Source organism: Lynx rufus, unplaced genomic scaffold (genome assembly GCF_022079265.1).
Source record: "Lynx rufus isolate CCGP_SWC_20201006 ecotype Redwood Valley unplaced genomic scaffold, mLynRuf1.p SCAF_1, whole genome shotgun sequence".
In the NCBI taxonomy this organism is placed as follows: Eukaryota; Metazoa; Chordata; class Mammalia; order Carnivora; family Felidae; genus Lynx; species Lynx rufus.
The window spans coordinates 94,330,982-94,347,183 of NW_025814823.1; the positions used below are offsets into that span (position 1 = coordinate 94,330,982).

The following is a 16,202-nucleotide window of genomic DNA, read 5'->3' on the forward strand; positions in this document are numbered from 1 at the left end:
GACTTTCAGTTGACACTGTGATGGGGACCCTGGGATGGGGTGAATCTAGTTTGCATGTGGGATGGATATAGCCGTCTGGGAAGACGGGGGTAGACTGTGGTAGGGTGACCCCCCCAAACATCCACATCCTGACCCCCAGCACCTATAAATACATTATCTCACATGCCAAGAGACTTTACAGATGGAAGGGTAAAATCTAGAGATACAGATACTTTCTGGTTGTTTGAGTGAGGAGAGAGTAGCAAAGAATGGGTCAGAGTGCCTAGATACAGGACTCAGTCCGCCATTGCTGGCTTAAAGATGGACAAGGGGATCCGGAGCCGGGCATTCCGGCTAGTCTCTAGAAGCTGGGGGAAAACACTCAATAAAACAGACCCCACACAAAACTCACACAAAGGAAATGCAAGCCTGCCGTTATTATGGATTTTAAGGCCGTGAAAGTCAGACTTCCGACCCATGGAGCTGTAGGATAATAAACTGGTGTTGCTTTAAGCCACTAAGTCTGTAGTGAAATACATTCAAGCAGCAGTAGAAAGCCAATATAGTACCTAATTCATGAAGAAACATTCCAGGAGTTTGTTAGTACGTCTGGACAACTGGTTAACAATGCCTACTACGTAGTAAGCACTCACTAAATGAGAGGAAGCAAGATGTAAATAATTCTATAGACGGTGATGTGGTGTAAACAACACAGTGACCAATATAGAACCATCTTCAAAGGACTTTTTTTTTTCAACGTTTATCCACCTTTGGGACAGAGAGAGACAGAGCATGAACGGGGGAGGGGCAGAGAGAGAGGGAGACACAGAATCGGAAACAGGCTCCAGGCTCTGAGCCATCAGCCCAGAGCCCGACGCGGGGCTCGAACTCACGGACCGCGAGATCGTGACCTGGCTGAAGTCGGACGCTTAACCGACTGCGCCACCCAGGCGCCCCCAAAGGACTTTTTTTAAGAGAGAGAGAATGAGTGTGCATGCACACGAGTGAGTGGAGGAGAGGGAGAGAGAGGGAGATAGAATCTTAAGCAGGCTCCAGGCTCAGTGTGGAGCCCAACATGGGTCTTGATCTCACCATCCTGGGATCATGACCTGAGCCAAAATCCAGAGTCGGACACTCAAACGACTGAGCCACCCAGGCAACCCAAAGGACTTTACTTTCTAATTAAGCTTCTGGAGATAATGAACCCCAAGATTATGACAGATATTCCTAAAATGACTGCCTGAAGCAGGGGCAGAAAGCCGAAACGCATATGTGGTCTCTGCAAGTAACATCAACTGCGAGACAGGTAAGCCGGACACTGGAGAGGTGGTCCCATCCAGGAGGCAGAGCTGAGCCCAGCTAACAGACATCCGTGAAAATGCCGAGAAGGAACTAGAAATGTTCAAGAAGCTAGAAATCTACACCTTCTTCTAGGAAATCTCGTTTTTAAATGCTGGAAACCAATTTGCACTTGAACACCTACAGAACACCCACAGACCCACCCACAATTCTCAGGCAAAACTGTTTATGTCAGTGAATCCCAAGAGAGCCAAGGGCCTCTGGGGTTGGGACTTCTGGGCAATTCATGAACAACTGTAAAACACAAAAAGGTGAGCTCTTTTGAACTCATTTTTTGGCACTCTCACAACCGTAAGGGTTAGACCATAAAAGTATCTTTTTTAAAAATTTAAGGGGCACCTGGGTGGCTCAGTCGGTTAAGCATCCGACTTTGGCTCAGGTCATGATCTCTCAGTTCGTGAATTTGAGCCCCGCATCAGGCTCTGTGCTGACAGCTCAGAGCCTGGAACCTGCTTCAAATTCTTTGTCTCCTTCTCTCTCTCTCTCAAAAAAAAATAAACACAGGGGCGCCTGGGTGGCTCAGTCGGTTGAGCAACCGAGTTCAGCTCAGGTCATGATCTCACAGCTCATGAGTTTGAGCCCCGCGTCGGGCTCTGTGCTGACAGCTCAGAGCCTGGAGCCTGCTTCTGCTTCTGTCTCCCTCTCTCTCTGCCCCTAACTCACTCGCATTCTGTCTCTCTCTCAAAAATAAATAAACATTACAAATAAATAAATAAACATTAAAAAAAATTAAAAATTTAGTTTTTATTTTTGAGCGAGAGAATACACGACCTGGGCAGAAGGGGAGAGACAGAGAGAGGGAGAGAGAGAATGAATCTCAAGCAGGTTCCACACTGTCAGTGCAGAGCCTGAGATGGGACTCGAACTCACGAACCATGAGATCATGACCTGAGCTGAAATCAGGAGTCGGACCCTTAACTGACTGGGCCACCCAGGCACCCCCATCAAAGTATCTTTTGTCGTGCTTTTGGTACTTCATGTAAATCTAAGAAAGTATGAATTGTAGGAAATTCTTATCAAGTTAAACAGAAAGACAACACTGAATTGTATTCAAATCCAGTTTTATTAAAATTATTTGGCAATTTCAGGAGCAGTACAAAGTCTTTGACTATGACCGCTGCGCATGTTTAGACAGGAGTTTAATGTTTTTTGGTCTGGTTTGTGTTTGGGTATGTGTACTTTTCTAAACCTTTTGTCCTTCCTTTCGTTACCAAATGACAGAGTTCCTTACGTTTTTCTCTGTCTACAATACCTTACTACGTATGGGACAGGAATTTGTAAAGTAAGACTGAAAAAATAAAATCCATAGATCCAAAAATTTCTCTGCAAATATTAAGAACATACAAAGGATACTAAAGGCATCTACATTTAGTCCTCCAAGTAGCAAGGCGAGCATTTGACATCTGTGGTTTCTTGTTTTTATTTATTGCTAATTACAGTTCAGGGACCAAAGCATTTCCAAAAGCATCCTTCATTGACATTCCCACTGTGGTTCCCCTGAATTTAGAGGATAAAACCAAGAGAGTACTTGATTTGGCCCTTACAATTACGATGCTTATTTTCCCTTTAGTGGGATTTTTCTTCTGCAGTAGCTCAGGGCACTATTTGCTTGCTCAATGCCTTACAATTAGCGTCTGCTTTGTAGTAGATCTGGGTATTGGCTTTGTAAAACGTGTATTGTTGGACAGCAGATGGTGGGGAGGCCTCCCTGTCCAAGGCAAAACTTTTAGCAGACCTTAGAGTAAAACCTTAGAGGATTTGGTGCTTCTTAGTTGTTCTCCAGGGATCCTGAAACTGTCTGTAAGAAAGAAAGAAAGTTGTGTAAGAATCTTTTACACAAGACCTTTTCGGCTTGTTCCTAAGGAGTCCTGCTTTTTTAGCAGCGTACGTAAACTTGGCTTTGGCAGTGGAGCCCTGGAGTTTCATTCCTGTGATAAGACTATCTCTTGGGGATCAGAATGCAGAAAACCAAGCGGGGCAATCACCTGAGAAATTTCTGCCCTTGTTTCCCTCCAAGGCTGTGCTTTAAGATTTGTAAGGATGGCTTCCAGTATTGGATTTTCACGCACTGTCTATTTCTGGACATTCCTGTTATTAATTCAACGTCATTCCCCCCTAAGTGGCCAATTTATTTCACCACAGGTAGAACACTGCCATAAGGTGTCACTGGTGGCTGCCTTATTATTTTCAGGAGGAAAAACACTTAGTCCTTGAGAGGAAACATGTCATTAGAGCCTACTCTCATTTTATTTGTGGTCTAAATAGTATCACTACTCTTTTGCAATCAAAACAGGCCAGTGTATTTATAGCACCGGAACAGGGCCTTGACTTTGTGAAGGTTAACTATGCTAATGACTTGTGTTGTCGTAGTCAATCAGGTCTATGAACATTAAGTCCCGGCAATAACAGTTAGATCAAATAATATAGTTTTTATTCTTATTTCTCTAATAAATGAAGAAACATTTTCTTTTCTTTTCTTTTTTTTGAGAGCGCACCTGCATGCGTGAGCAGGGGAGGGGCACAGGGAGAGGGAGAGAGAACCCCAAGCAGGTTCCCCGCTCAGCGTGGAGCTCGATGCAGGGTTTGATCTCAAGACCGTGAGATCATGACCTGAGCCAAAATCAAGAGTCAGATGTTTCACCGACTGAGCCACCCAGGCACTCTGAAAAAACATTTTCTTTAGTAGTGAGCTTACATTTTTAAATTTGTCAATAAACAATTCTTTGCATCTAGTTTATATTATTTTATTTAATTAATTTATTAAAAATTTTTTTCTATTTATTTATTTTTGAGAGAGAGACAGTGTGGGAGCAAGGGAGGGGCAGACAGGGAGACACAGAATCCGAGGCAGGCTCCAGGCTCCAAGCTGTCAGCACAGAGCCCAATGTGGGGCTCGAACTCAGGAACTGTGAGATCACGACCTGAGCCAAGTGGGATGCTTAACTGGCTGAGCCACGCAGGTGCCCCAAATCTACGTTATTTTAAATAAACTGAAAACATTATCATGTCGTCTCCAAAGAAGAAAAGAATTAGGATGTCAGGGGCCTTTGCACCAAGTTAAGGTTCATCTCATTCTTCACTTTGAGAAAACTTACTTACAGCAAGACATACAAACAATATCTAGAACAAACAACACGTACAGTGTGTAATGTTGCCAACAGACAAAGCACTTAAGCCGAGAAGAGAGAAATTATACTTACAAATGGAATCCTGATTCCAAATTTGCTGTGGAATGTCATGGTGACTTTGTTTTTATGTCCTGTTCTTTGATCAAAGGCGTGGCATGTATCAAAAGGCGGGCTGTACAAGTGAAGGCTGACGGCAGGCTCTGTATGGCTGATATTCTCTACTCGATGTAAACCAATGGAATCTATACAATACCCAAGAAGGAAAAGCAGATGAAGGAGCTTAAATGACAAGTGCAGGTGAAAATCTGTCATCCTCCTAAGACCATAAATCAATTTGATAAGGCTGGAATTAACAGAAATTACTCACTAGGGACTTTCCAGTTTAAGATAATAAGTGACATGTACTCTACTTTCCTGAAACCCCTCTATAATTACACCTGAAGAATTTTAAAAAGGCATCAATCCACAAAGACAAAAAAAAAAAAGGGGGGGGGGACAAGATAAAGCATCAATAAAAGTTTGAGAGCTTGAAAGAAGATGAATAGCTTTACCAAGGACAGAAACAGAAATCCTTAGCTACCCACGGGGAGAGCCAAAAATTAACCTGATATCTATCCTGATATATCTATATCTATATATTTACATATCTATATACACACAATATATATATGTAAATGAACCTCACTGTTATCTTTAAAAAGAGTTTTTTTCATTTTTTAGAGAGACAGAGCATGAGTGGGGAAGGGGACAGAGAGGGAGACACAGAATCCGAAGCAGGCTCCAGGCGCTGAGCTGTCAGCACAGAGCCCGACGAGGGGCTTGAACTCATGGACTGCGAGATCATGACCTGAAGTTGGACGCTTAATCGACTGAGCCACCCAGGCGCCCCATAACCTCACTTATATCTTGATATCATAAATATGTATACATAAATATATAATATCTGTATCTAAATCTGTATCTGGCTCAAAAGCTTAGGGACTGGCAGCACAGATACTTCTGGAAATGAGGATGAAGGCAGGGCTAAAAATTCAAGACCTGGTTGAAAAGCCTATTTAGGTAGAGGCTCAGATCTCTTTTACCACTTTTCCCCCATTCCCCAGAGTAGAAGTCTGAGATCTCTAGTCTAGAAGGAGTAGAATACATGAACTCAGGACTGGTGAAAAACAAGTGACTTAACATACTGAATGGTGAGATCCCTGCTTTCTTCACTACCTAGCTGCAGGAATGCTGCCAGACAGGATTGTTTTCTCAGCCGGTGAGGGTGGAAATTCGAAGCAGCTTCTCAGAGAATCTGATTGGCTCCAGAATAAAGCTCTTAAAGACACTGCCATTGGCTGTTCGTCAAGGAAAAAGCTCTGCCAGATTATTCTAGAGTGAAGGCCAGTTGACAGACACCATTCTTGTGTTCAGAGCTATCAGTTAACTTTTTTTTTTTTGTCCCTGGTTTTCAAATATTAGCCCACAGCCAAGGCCCCTAGATATTTGAGCAATATCTCTAGTATTGGAGCACGTGGGTGGCTTAGTGGGTTAAGCATCCAACTTCCACTCAGGTCATGATCTCAGAGTTCATGAGTCTGAGCTCTGCATCGTCGGGCTCTATGCTAAAAACAGCTCAGAGCCTGAAGGTGCTTCAGATTCTCTGTCGTCCTCTCCCTCTGCCCCTCCCCCGCTTGCGCTCTGTCTCTCAGAAATAAATTTAAAATGTTCAAAAAAAAAAAAAAAAGATCTCTAGTATTAAAAAGGGCCAGAGCAAACCTCCCAAAAAACAACCTGAACAAACACTACTCAGGAGAAGACTTTAAAAAATCAGACAACCAGTTCAGGAGGTTTCCTAACTGAGCAACAGGAGTTTCAGAAATAGAACGAAACCAAACCCCAAAGAAATAACCTGAAAATATTTCCTGGATTAGAAGGACAGAGGTTTCCAGAATGAAAGAAACCACGGAGTACCCAACACAATGACTGAGAGTCGTGAAACAAGGGACATGACTGTAATGCTCGGGACAGGAAAAGATACCAAAAGAGAAGATCCTAAAGTTTCTAGAAAGAAAAAAAATAGTTTCATGGAATGATTTAAGAATCAGAGTGGCAGCAGGCTTTCACAAAGACGACTGGAAACTAAAAGTCAAGGGATTACCTTTCATAGTTCTGGGAGAAGATTCTAGGCCCTAATTCCATATCAATCATGTTGTAACGATGGACTGTAGAGACTTTCAGGTGAATGAGGTCTCAGAAATTTACTTTCCACGAACCGTTTCTCACCAAGGGAGATGAGATTGAGGAGATGTTCCACCAAAATAAGGGCATGAACCAAGAAGGAAGCAGACACCATATCAGGAAATAAGGGTATCAGCAAAAGGAGGAAACAGAGGGAAAGACTGAATGATGTGAAGGTACTCCAGGATGACAGCTGAGCCCTGGCTCGGAAACAAACCAATTCAAACTGCAGCAAGTCTAGGGGCCCTGGGGGAGAGGAAGGAAGGTAGAGAGGAAGGATGGAAGGAAGGAAGGAAGGAAGGAAGGAAGGAAGGAAGGAAGGAGAAAAGGAAGGAAGGAGAAAAGGAAGGAAGGAGAAAGAAAAGACAAAAACAATTTAGAAATATGTTGAGAAGAAATTTATAGTTAGGATAGAGTTTAAAGAATAATCAAGGAAGGAATTCAGGGTAATTTGTGTCGTTAATGTAGGCACCCAATTTGGTGCCTATTTTATGATTTGTGATTCATGATCTGGCTCCACGAGCTTGCGAGAGAGAACAGAAAAGCCTTTAAGCGGAAGACTGAAGTTTTCCTCCCAGCCAGATAATAGCCAAGACTGCCTTCCCCCAACTCACAACTTCTGGGATCTTCAGCAGTTTTCCTCACTTCCAAAAATGGGACATAATTCTCACAGGTGCAACCTCTTTGGTTCTATAGCTTACTGCTCATAAGACGTTGGCTTAAGAACAATCTTGAACACAAGTTCCACCTTCTTAAGGAATGACTGTCCCTTATGCAAATTATTATTTGTTTCTACAGGTGCACATGCATATGCTGTACCCAATGCAAGCCGTACAACCCTGCAAGCACAGACCCCACAAATCCTAGCCACCATCCTTTAGAGAAACCCTGGAAACTCCTGTCTAATACCTATTGTTAACAATCCCAGCATCCATCCATCCATCCGCCTGTCCGTCCATCCGCCTCTGCCTCCTTTCCTTTATGCCCATGGGGTACCATCTTTCACAATAACCTTGAATCCTTCTTGGTGGTAGTTATGGACGCCAGACATGTCTACCATGTGCCTTTACGATAAGTAATTTGGTCTCCTTGTCCCAGTTTTCTCTTTCCTCCACCCTGTGTTGCATATGCTACGGAATCCATCAAGACACTCCTGACAGAATTCTACTGACCAAAGTGGGCTCTTACATCAGCAGGTCGTGGGAGGCCCAGGCCCTGATCTCACTTTACTCTCCTACTACTCCTGTCCAAGCCTACTGTCCCTTCTTCCCTCTGGCAAGACCATTCCTGAACAGTTTTCATTCTTTGCAATCATTGTGCCTCCTCTGCCCTCACACTGTTTCCTGTGCAGGAAACATCCTTCCTGCTGACCACTATTCACCTGCACCCCTTCTCCTGCATCTGTAAAAATCAAAGGTTGAATTTTTGAGGCCTTTGCTCTTACGGGAAATTCATCCACAGACCCATTCAGCTTATCCCACCCAATATTTTACCAATTGGCAGCATTTCCCATAAAAATGGGAATTTCCCACTTTGGTGGAAAAAGAAATCAGGACAAAGGGCTGGAAACGGATGGTGGTCACTGCCCCTTGGATAGTGTGGCTTGCACACACCAGTACCCCAGCCTTATTCCTGCCCTGCGTCACTCACTGCTTGGCTCTGGTAGGTTCTGCATCAAAGACCCTTGAAAAAAGCTTGCTTATTCTTTAAGATCTAATCTAGTTTTGTAGACTCTGTGACTCCAGCTGAAAGTATTTATTCTGAAAGGCTCACATACAGCAAGCCTCAAATAAAAGCTTCCTGTCACCTAAGAAACGAACATCTCTGTGTTTTGTGAATGGGAGAGAAAAGTTCCCATACAATCTGACCTTTGTAACTGGCTTGCATTCTTAAACTAATGAACAAATTCAGGCCAAGTATTAAAGCCAAAATGGGACTTTAAGATATAAGAAGAAACGTGGCGCCTGGGTGGCTCAGTTGGTTAAACCACAGACTCTTGGTTTTGGCTCAGGTCACAGTTTCACGGTTCGTGAGTTCGAGCCCTACAACAGGCTCTGCGCTGACAGTGCTTGGGATTCTCTCTCTCCTTCTCTCAAAATAAATAAATACACTTAAAAAAAAAAAAAGATACAAGAAGCAGCTACATGACCAGAAAATCTCTGTCATATTTTACATCATTGGGATAGTATCCCAATTAAGAGTATGGTCTTTGGAATCGAATGGCTTGAGTTCAAATCCTGACTTGCACTAAGAGCTGAGGGACCTTGGCTGCATTACTTATTCTTCCTATGTGTTGGCAATCTCATCTATTAATGGGAATTAAAAATGATCTCCTATAATCATTAACAGGCTATTTGGAAAGTCCTATCCTCTTTAGAAATACGATGTTAGGGGCACCTGGGTGGCTCAGTCAGTTAAATGTCCGAACTCGGCTCAGGTCGTGATCTCGTGGTTTGTGAGGTCCACTCCGCGTCAGGCTCTGTGCTGACAGCTCAGTGCCTGGAGCCTGCTTTGGATTCTGTGTCTCCTTCTCTCTCTGTCCACACCCCCACCCTCCGCTCCCACTCTCTCTCTCTCTCTCTCTCTCTCAAAATAAATAAACAACATTAAAAAAAAATACAGATGTTAATCACAGACTGTTCTTGAAAAGCATTTGGCTCTGCCAAATCACCTTTAGGAAAAAGAATGAATTCTTGGTTAGAGAGCTAGAAATCACTGCTAAATAACGTGCTTTGTTAAAGCTCCCTTGAGAATACTCTTAAGTATGCTGTATACATTTTATAAACAACAAGGACTATAGCTCACATTTCTAATTGTTTCCAGAACGTTTCTAACACAAAGACTAATATTTTCCACATAGCCTCACTCCCTTATTAAAACAATCTACTTTTGTAAATTCATATTCGATTCTAACTGTCTTAAGACTTGGCAGGAAATGCCTTTTCAGTGGACGCTAATCTACGTGCATATATTTTGAATAAGTGATTCCAATTCAGACGCAAAACTTTAAAAACAAAACCAACTGCTTTTTAGGCCATTTTCCAAGTATCTGAAGTCACAACTCCATGATCCAAATTCGGCTGTACATGTGCAAGTAAGCAATATTGCAGATGGGGGTTCAAGGCTTTTCCCGCTCGCCCTTAAAGAAAGAAAGGTGTTGGATGTTACCGTTGATGTAGGCACACTGGTTTTCTCTCAAGATTCTTTCAGACTTCTTGATCATCTCGTTGGATTTTTTGTCAGGCCAGGCAAATAATGTCTCCTTTAGATTTCCCTGCAGCATCTTCAGAAAGCAGTGGGAGTCAGTGTGATCATGGATGCTGCTATATATACACAAAGAGACAACCGAGCTCAGTAAATGGTCCAGGCCCCACACGTGCAGTAAGTCTGCCCAGAACTTCCCGCCACATCCTATCATGAGGACAGGTCACAAACCACTTCAGCTGTATTTGTAAAGGTCATCAATTTATAATTAACATTGTTCAGGGCGACATATAAGATACAGTAAGACCTTGGATTGCGAGGAACTTGTTCTAGGAGTGCTCTGCAAGATGAGCGAACATTTTTCTTTTTTAATGTTTATTTTTGAGAGCCAGAGAGAGACACAGTGTGAGTGGGGAAGGGGCAGAGAGAGAAGGAGACACAGAATCTGAAGCAGGCTCCAGGTTCTGAGCTGTCAGCACAAAGCCTGACGCAGGGCTCGAACTCGTGAACCGTGAGATCATGATGTGAGCTGAAGTCGGACGCTTAACCGACTGAGCCACCCAGGCGACCCAACGAGTGAACATTTCTAATAAATTTTAACTTGATAAACAAGAAATGTCTTGCAATACATATCACATGATCACAACTGAGCCAATGGTTCTTGAAATTGGCTGTGATATACAAGTGCTTTGGATTATACGCATGTTTCCAAAATGAATTATATTCACAAACCAAGGTTTTACTGTACTATGGCTTTCGTATCAATGTACATATGGCATTTTTATCTTCTTTTATCTTCTCCAAGACATAGCTTTTAATAACTTGGTTAAGCTGGGCTACAACTTGATTATACAATTACATTAGGGAAAATCTGGAAAGAATAAAGATAATTATCTACAATAACTGTGTCTCACTTGTAAGATCACGTAGCATATAGTGTTTTTTTCTCACCCCAGGCCTTTTCTCTCTTTTCCTTCGAGGGACAAAAGATATGTATATGGAGGTTAACACCCAGAAGTTATACTGTAATAATGTTAACATTTTGTAGGTTTAAAGTATTCCACCTGTGATTAACTCTCAATAACGGAGGGAGAAAGAAAGGACATTGGATTTGCAGGAAATATGTATTCATGTAATCGTAAACGGTATTTCAGTTTAATAAGTAGCATTAGCCGTAGGGTTGATTAAAAGATAGGAAGCCATATATGTCATTAGCATTTAATGCCTATGTTGAATCCATTAAACTGTAAGAATTCATAAAACTGTAAGAACTCATTTCCTAAACCCACAGAGCCTAGTCCCACTTTCGACATATAATCTACTTCCAAAATATATTGAAAGAATGGATGCAACCAACTCCATTCCATAGGAGTAAATAAATGTCCTCGAGATAGACCTGACTCGCCCCCAAATCTCATAAGTTCAGGTTTCCTTTCTCCCATCAAAAATGGGTCTGCCATTTTTGTTTGTACCATTCTCAAAAGCCTGAGAAGGATCTGTTTACAGAGATAGCAACTCACAAATGTATCAACTAAAGACAAATGAAGGAACCAAGTTTCAAAGAATTGGAATTAGTTTAAGCTGCCTTACCCTCTACATAAAAAATTAAAAAGAAAACTAAAAAATTAACAGTCAACAATTGACGCAGAAAGAAATCTTCTGAACTGGTGAACTGCTTTTCTAGGTCCAGATGTGGACACTTTGGTCTTTGGTCCTGCAATTCATTGCATATCTCAAAGCACCACAAAGGTCAAGTTTTAGCAAAATTCCATATATACTTAACTCCACAGAAGACAGAGATGAAGTTAAACTGGTTACATACATCCTTTGATTTACGACTCATTTTGGGGGGCTGGTTTTGACACTCAGGGTGTATGCCTAACTCCCTGACCCTAATTCCTGTAAAAATTTTTGTTGGGACGTTGTAAACAAAATAATTGTAACATGAGATGTGTTAGTGCTCCCAAGACCTGTGACCATTCTGGCACTGTACTTTCCTTACGCTGGAACAGAGAATTAATAAGTATCTGCAAATGAATAATTGTATTACCTGCCATGTCCTTCACCCCAACAGAGAATCATTAGATTAAATTTTCCATTTCCTTCATCCACAAGATTTCGGGTATACCTAAAAGGAAGGTATTCAGAAGTTTGAATCTGGTTGATGAAATATGCACTGGGAAAAAGAAGTGTGTCACAAAGTATGGCTGGTTGACAAATGCTAACATTTCCTCCTCCAAACAACTTAAAATGAAAACAAATAATTTTTCACAGTTCAACATTTTGGACATTTTTTGTATTTTGAACCACCATGTTTATAGATGTTCCGTTTTAATTAATGGCACAAAAAAGATAACGGGGAAAAAAAGGAAATTCTTTGATTCTCCACATGACAGCCTTGAGCTGATAAAAAGTCAGTTTCTCACAGAGGTAATTGCAGAGTGCTTTGCTGCTGTATATGCAAAAAAGTTGCTATTGCTTTCTTTTTTCTCTTGTAAGCTAAACCATAAGAAACAAGGTTTCATTACACAGCTGTTTTTAGAATTCTCCATAATTTTTGCTATAGCCCAGACACAAACCACATTCAAAAGCACTCATGATTTAAAGTCCTCTACAAATAGGGTGGGGATTGATTTAAGTATACAACAAAGGAAATTTACATGAGCATAGTTAAGTAACACTCTAAAACTTTTCCAGGAGAAACCAGCAACTGGCTCCCTCAAAAAAATCCCAAATCAAAACCACCACAAGCCCATCATCAGGGAAAAAAACCCAAAAAACCACAACAACCCACTTTCAAGTTTCTATTGATCAAAGGGGTACCATCCAGGGGTGCGTGGGTGGGTCAGTCAGTTAAGCCACGGACTTCTGCTTAGGTCATGATCTTGCCCTCCAGGAGCTCAAGCCCCAGGCGGGGCTCTGGGCTGACAGCTCAGAGCCTGAAGCCTGCTTCCGATTCTGTCTCCCTCTCTCTCTCTCTGCCCCTCCCCTGCTCATGCTGTCTCAGTTTCTCAAAAGTAAATAAACATTTAAGAAAAAGGGGGGGGGAGTATCACCCATACCATCTAATTAGTAAAGTTTGATAATTATGACATTCATTTAGATTTATTTATTTATTTATTTTATTTTTTTTCATTTAGATTTATTTTTTAAGAGAAGGAATCTTTACCCCATATTTGGGGTACTGTTTGATCACAGAGTCATCTGTTCACTTATGTTCCTAATGCTCCTTCCTCCCCTTTCTTCCAGCAAGGCAGGAAGCCAGGTGCTGGCAGAGGGAGAGAGTGGATTAGTAAGTGCTATTCAGATGTCAGTCATCCTAAATTTGTAGCCCTTGAGGACCTACCAAGAGGCTGTGCACACAGCCTTTAATTCACAATAAACTACATTTTGTTACACACACACACACACACACACACACACACACACACACACACAGACTCTTTCTCCCTCTACCAGTCTTAGGGGACCCCCTCTTGCTTCTCTGGGACTGTTCCCAGAGAAATTACCGTCTGGCTCACACTAGAATATATTCTTAATTTTTTTTTTTTTTGTAGTGTTTATTTTTGAGAGAGAGAGAGAGAGACAGAGCGCCAGCAGGGGGAGGGGCAGACAGAGAGGGAGACACAGAAACTGAAGCAGGCTCCAGGCTCTGAGCTGTCAGCACAGAGCTTGACGTGAACCTACGAACTGACATGAACCCATGACCCGAGCAGAAGTCCAGTGCTAACCCACTGAGCCACCCAGGCGCCCCACACTGGAACATATTCTGTCCTGGTTCTTCTGTACTGGCCTTCCCAAGGTCAGAGATCAGACAGAATCCTTTGCAGTGCTACGATACCTATTCCACACACACACAAATACTGCCCAAATGATTTCTGCTCTCCCACCTTTCTCCAAATGCCCACCCATTTATCTTCATTAGTTGCGCCCCGCATACCCATGCAATAGATCAATCCAAATGCTTGCATCTCAAGTGATTTAATTAGAGCTTGTCGCTCAAGATGAACTCAAAGCCTGGGGAAATGGCATTGTTCTATAGATAAAGAGCCCTCAGCCTACCCTGGTTGATGAATTTCACTTGATCAATAATCTACCCTGAAAGCAAACTATTATCACATCATCTGTCTGCAGTAAGTTTAGTAGTTGTTTGGAGGGAGGGCTCTGGGCTGTGGGACAACAACACTAATTTGAATCCTGGAGCTGCTACCTGATAGAAGTATGACCTGACGCAGGTAATCCAACCTTTTTATTAATGCCTACCACTCATCATCTGCAAAAAAAAAAAAAAAAAAAAAAAAAAAAAAAAAAAAAAAAAAGGGTAAGAAATTGTACCTATCTCACAGGGCAGTCATGAGGTACATGAGTTAATACAAGCATAAGGTAAGGAGTATCTGGGCCATAATAAGCCCTTGCTTACTTGGAGCTAATGGCAAAATTAAAAAGTGGCCTCCGGTAGCTTTACCGGCAACCACTTCAGGATACGAACCGAAGGAATTTCCTGGAGCCACTGCAAGCAGCGAATGGGATCTTACAAAGGCTTCACATTTTTATTTCAAGCCCTAAAATGCAGAGGAAACTGCCCTTGCTGACAAACACGCTATGTTTAGGTGAGGGGACTAACAAAAACTGTTCCCAAGGAACACAATCTCGGTTTATTCTGATCTTTCAGGGATCCTCCTCTCCCTACCCTCAGCCCGACTAACCAGAAAGACTGTATCGCGAGCTGCCCGTCGGCAAAGAAGCCCTCACCCTTCAGGGTGATTCAGGTTTACTTCTGGCCCCGGACGACTGGTAGAGAGATTCATTTGTATTGGTACCACCGAGCGAGGGCTGCCACGGGCCCCCTCGCTCCATCACATGTGGCAAAGGCAGCGGTCTTCAACTGACATTCCGGAGGGCCTCAGAACTGAGGATTCGAGAAAGCGCAACTGCTTGGGGGGTGCTCAAAGAGAAGCAGCCCTTCAACGCACACCCCTGATCGTGGGTTGAAACAAACCCGCAGTCCGGGAAGTTAAATGGGTTTGGGAGGGGCGGCACAAGTTGAAAAACAGCAGCAGCTGGGAACCCCACGACGCTATTTTCTATCGGCAAATAAATAAATAAATAAATAAATAAATAAATAAATAAATAAATAATGCGCGTTGGCAGGTGCCTGGCTGCAGGCGATCGAGTGATGGAGAACTGGCGGGAGGGAATCGAGTCCTCCAGCCGCCACCCCTGTCTCCCGGGGGCCCGCTCCGACATTCCGGCCAGTCGGTCCCCCCCGGGCGGCGGGCCCGGCGGAGAATGAGTGCTTGGGGCCACCGGGGGTCCCCCCACCCCGCGCCGCGGCGGCCAGGGCGAGCGACTGCGCCGGAGGGCAGGGCAGTGCTCTCGGGGCCGGGAGAAGACGGTGCACCGGCACGATGAGGACAAAACCCTCTGCGGCCGCGCGGTGGCCTCCGCACCCGGGGCCTGCCGCAGTCTCCGGCCAGGCGGGGATGATCCACGTTTGGCCCAAAGCGCCGAGCCGCGGGCGAGCAGGCGTAGCGCGGGGGGTGCGGGAAAGGCTGACGAGCGGCGGGCCCGGAGCGGCCAGACCCCTCCTCCGCCGCGCCCTCGGATCCCTCTTCGGACCCGGATCCCGCGCCGGGGCTCCCGCGGCCAGGGCTAGGGCGCGCTCACCTGTACTGGTCGAACTTGGCGTACACTGCCCACTCGGCGGGGTCGCTCTCGTAGGCTTCCATGACGGCCTGCACCTCCTCCACGTTGACCTCCTCGCCGGCGAAAAGCTGGTGCAAGATGCGGATCAGATCCGCCAGGGTCCGCGGCTTTAGCACCTCGGTCTGCTCCATCCCTCGCCGAGCTGGCGGCGCGCGCGGCTCTCCGGTGCGGGAGCTGAGCGAACCGAGGAGCCGGCGGCGAGGGGCCTTAGCTGCTGGCTGGACGGCTACACACGCTCGAGCGCCGCAGCCGAAGGAACGCCCCCCACCAAGACGGCAAGAGACCCCTCCCGACGTCCTCCAGCGGCGTGGCGGATCCGGGCTCGCAAGGGACGCGCCGCGCACACAAATCAGGACCAAATCGGCTGGCTTGGGCGGCCCCGGCCCGTTTTAAGCTCTCGGAGTCAGCGGGACTGTACCAACGGCTCTCGGAGGGTGGGGAGAGGCGGGGAGCGAGCTGGGCCGCGGGGCGGAGGCGGCGAGAGCGTGCGGGCAAGGTCCACGCAGGCGGCCCCGCGCCCCCCGACAACGCAGCGCTCTTGGGAGCCCCCGTCTCGGCGTCCGCGCGCTCGCGGTGGGCTTCGCGCGGGATGTCCGCCACCTCCGC

The 16,202-nt window shown here is 44.6% G+C and overlaps 1 protein-coding gene across 1 annotated transcript; it reads right to left on the minus strand.

Moving 5' to 3' along the window:
• Positions 1–2,382: 2,382 nt before the first annotated feature.
• CDO1 (cysteine dioxygenase type 1) lies at positions 2,383–15,943 on the minus strand. The gene is made up of 5 exons (XM_047092712.1): positions 15,558–15,943; positions 11,941–12,018; positions 9,855–10,009; positions 4,539–4,708; positions 2,383–3,136 (listed from the first exon to the last, which is right to left on the minus strand). The coding sequence occupies exons 1-5, from the start codon at positions 15,725–15,727 to the stop codon at positions 3,107–3,109; spliced, it is 603 nt and encodes a 200-aa protein (XP_046948668.1). The 5' UTR covers positions 15,728–15,943; the 3' UTR covers positions 2,383–3,106.
• Between the last annotated feature and the right edge of the window lie 259 nt (positions 15,944–16,202).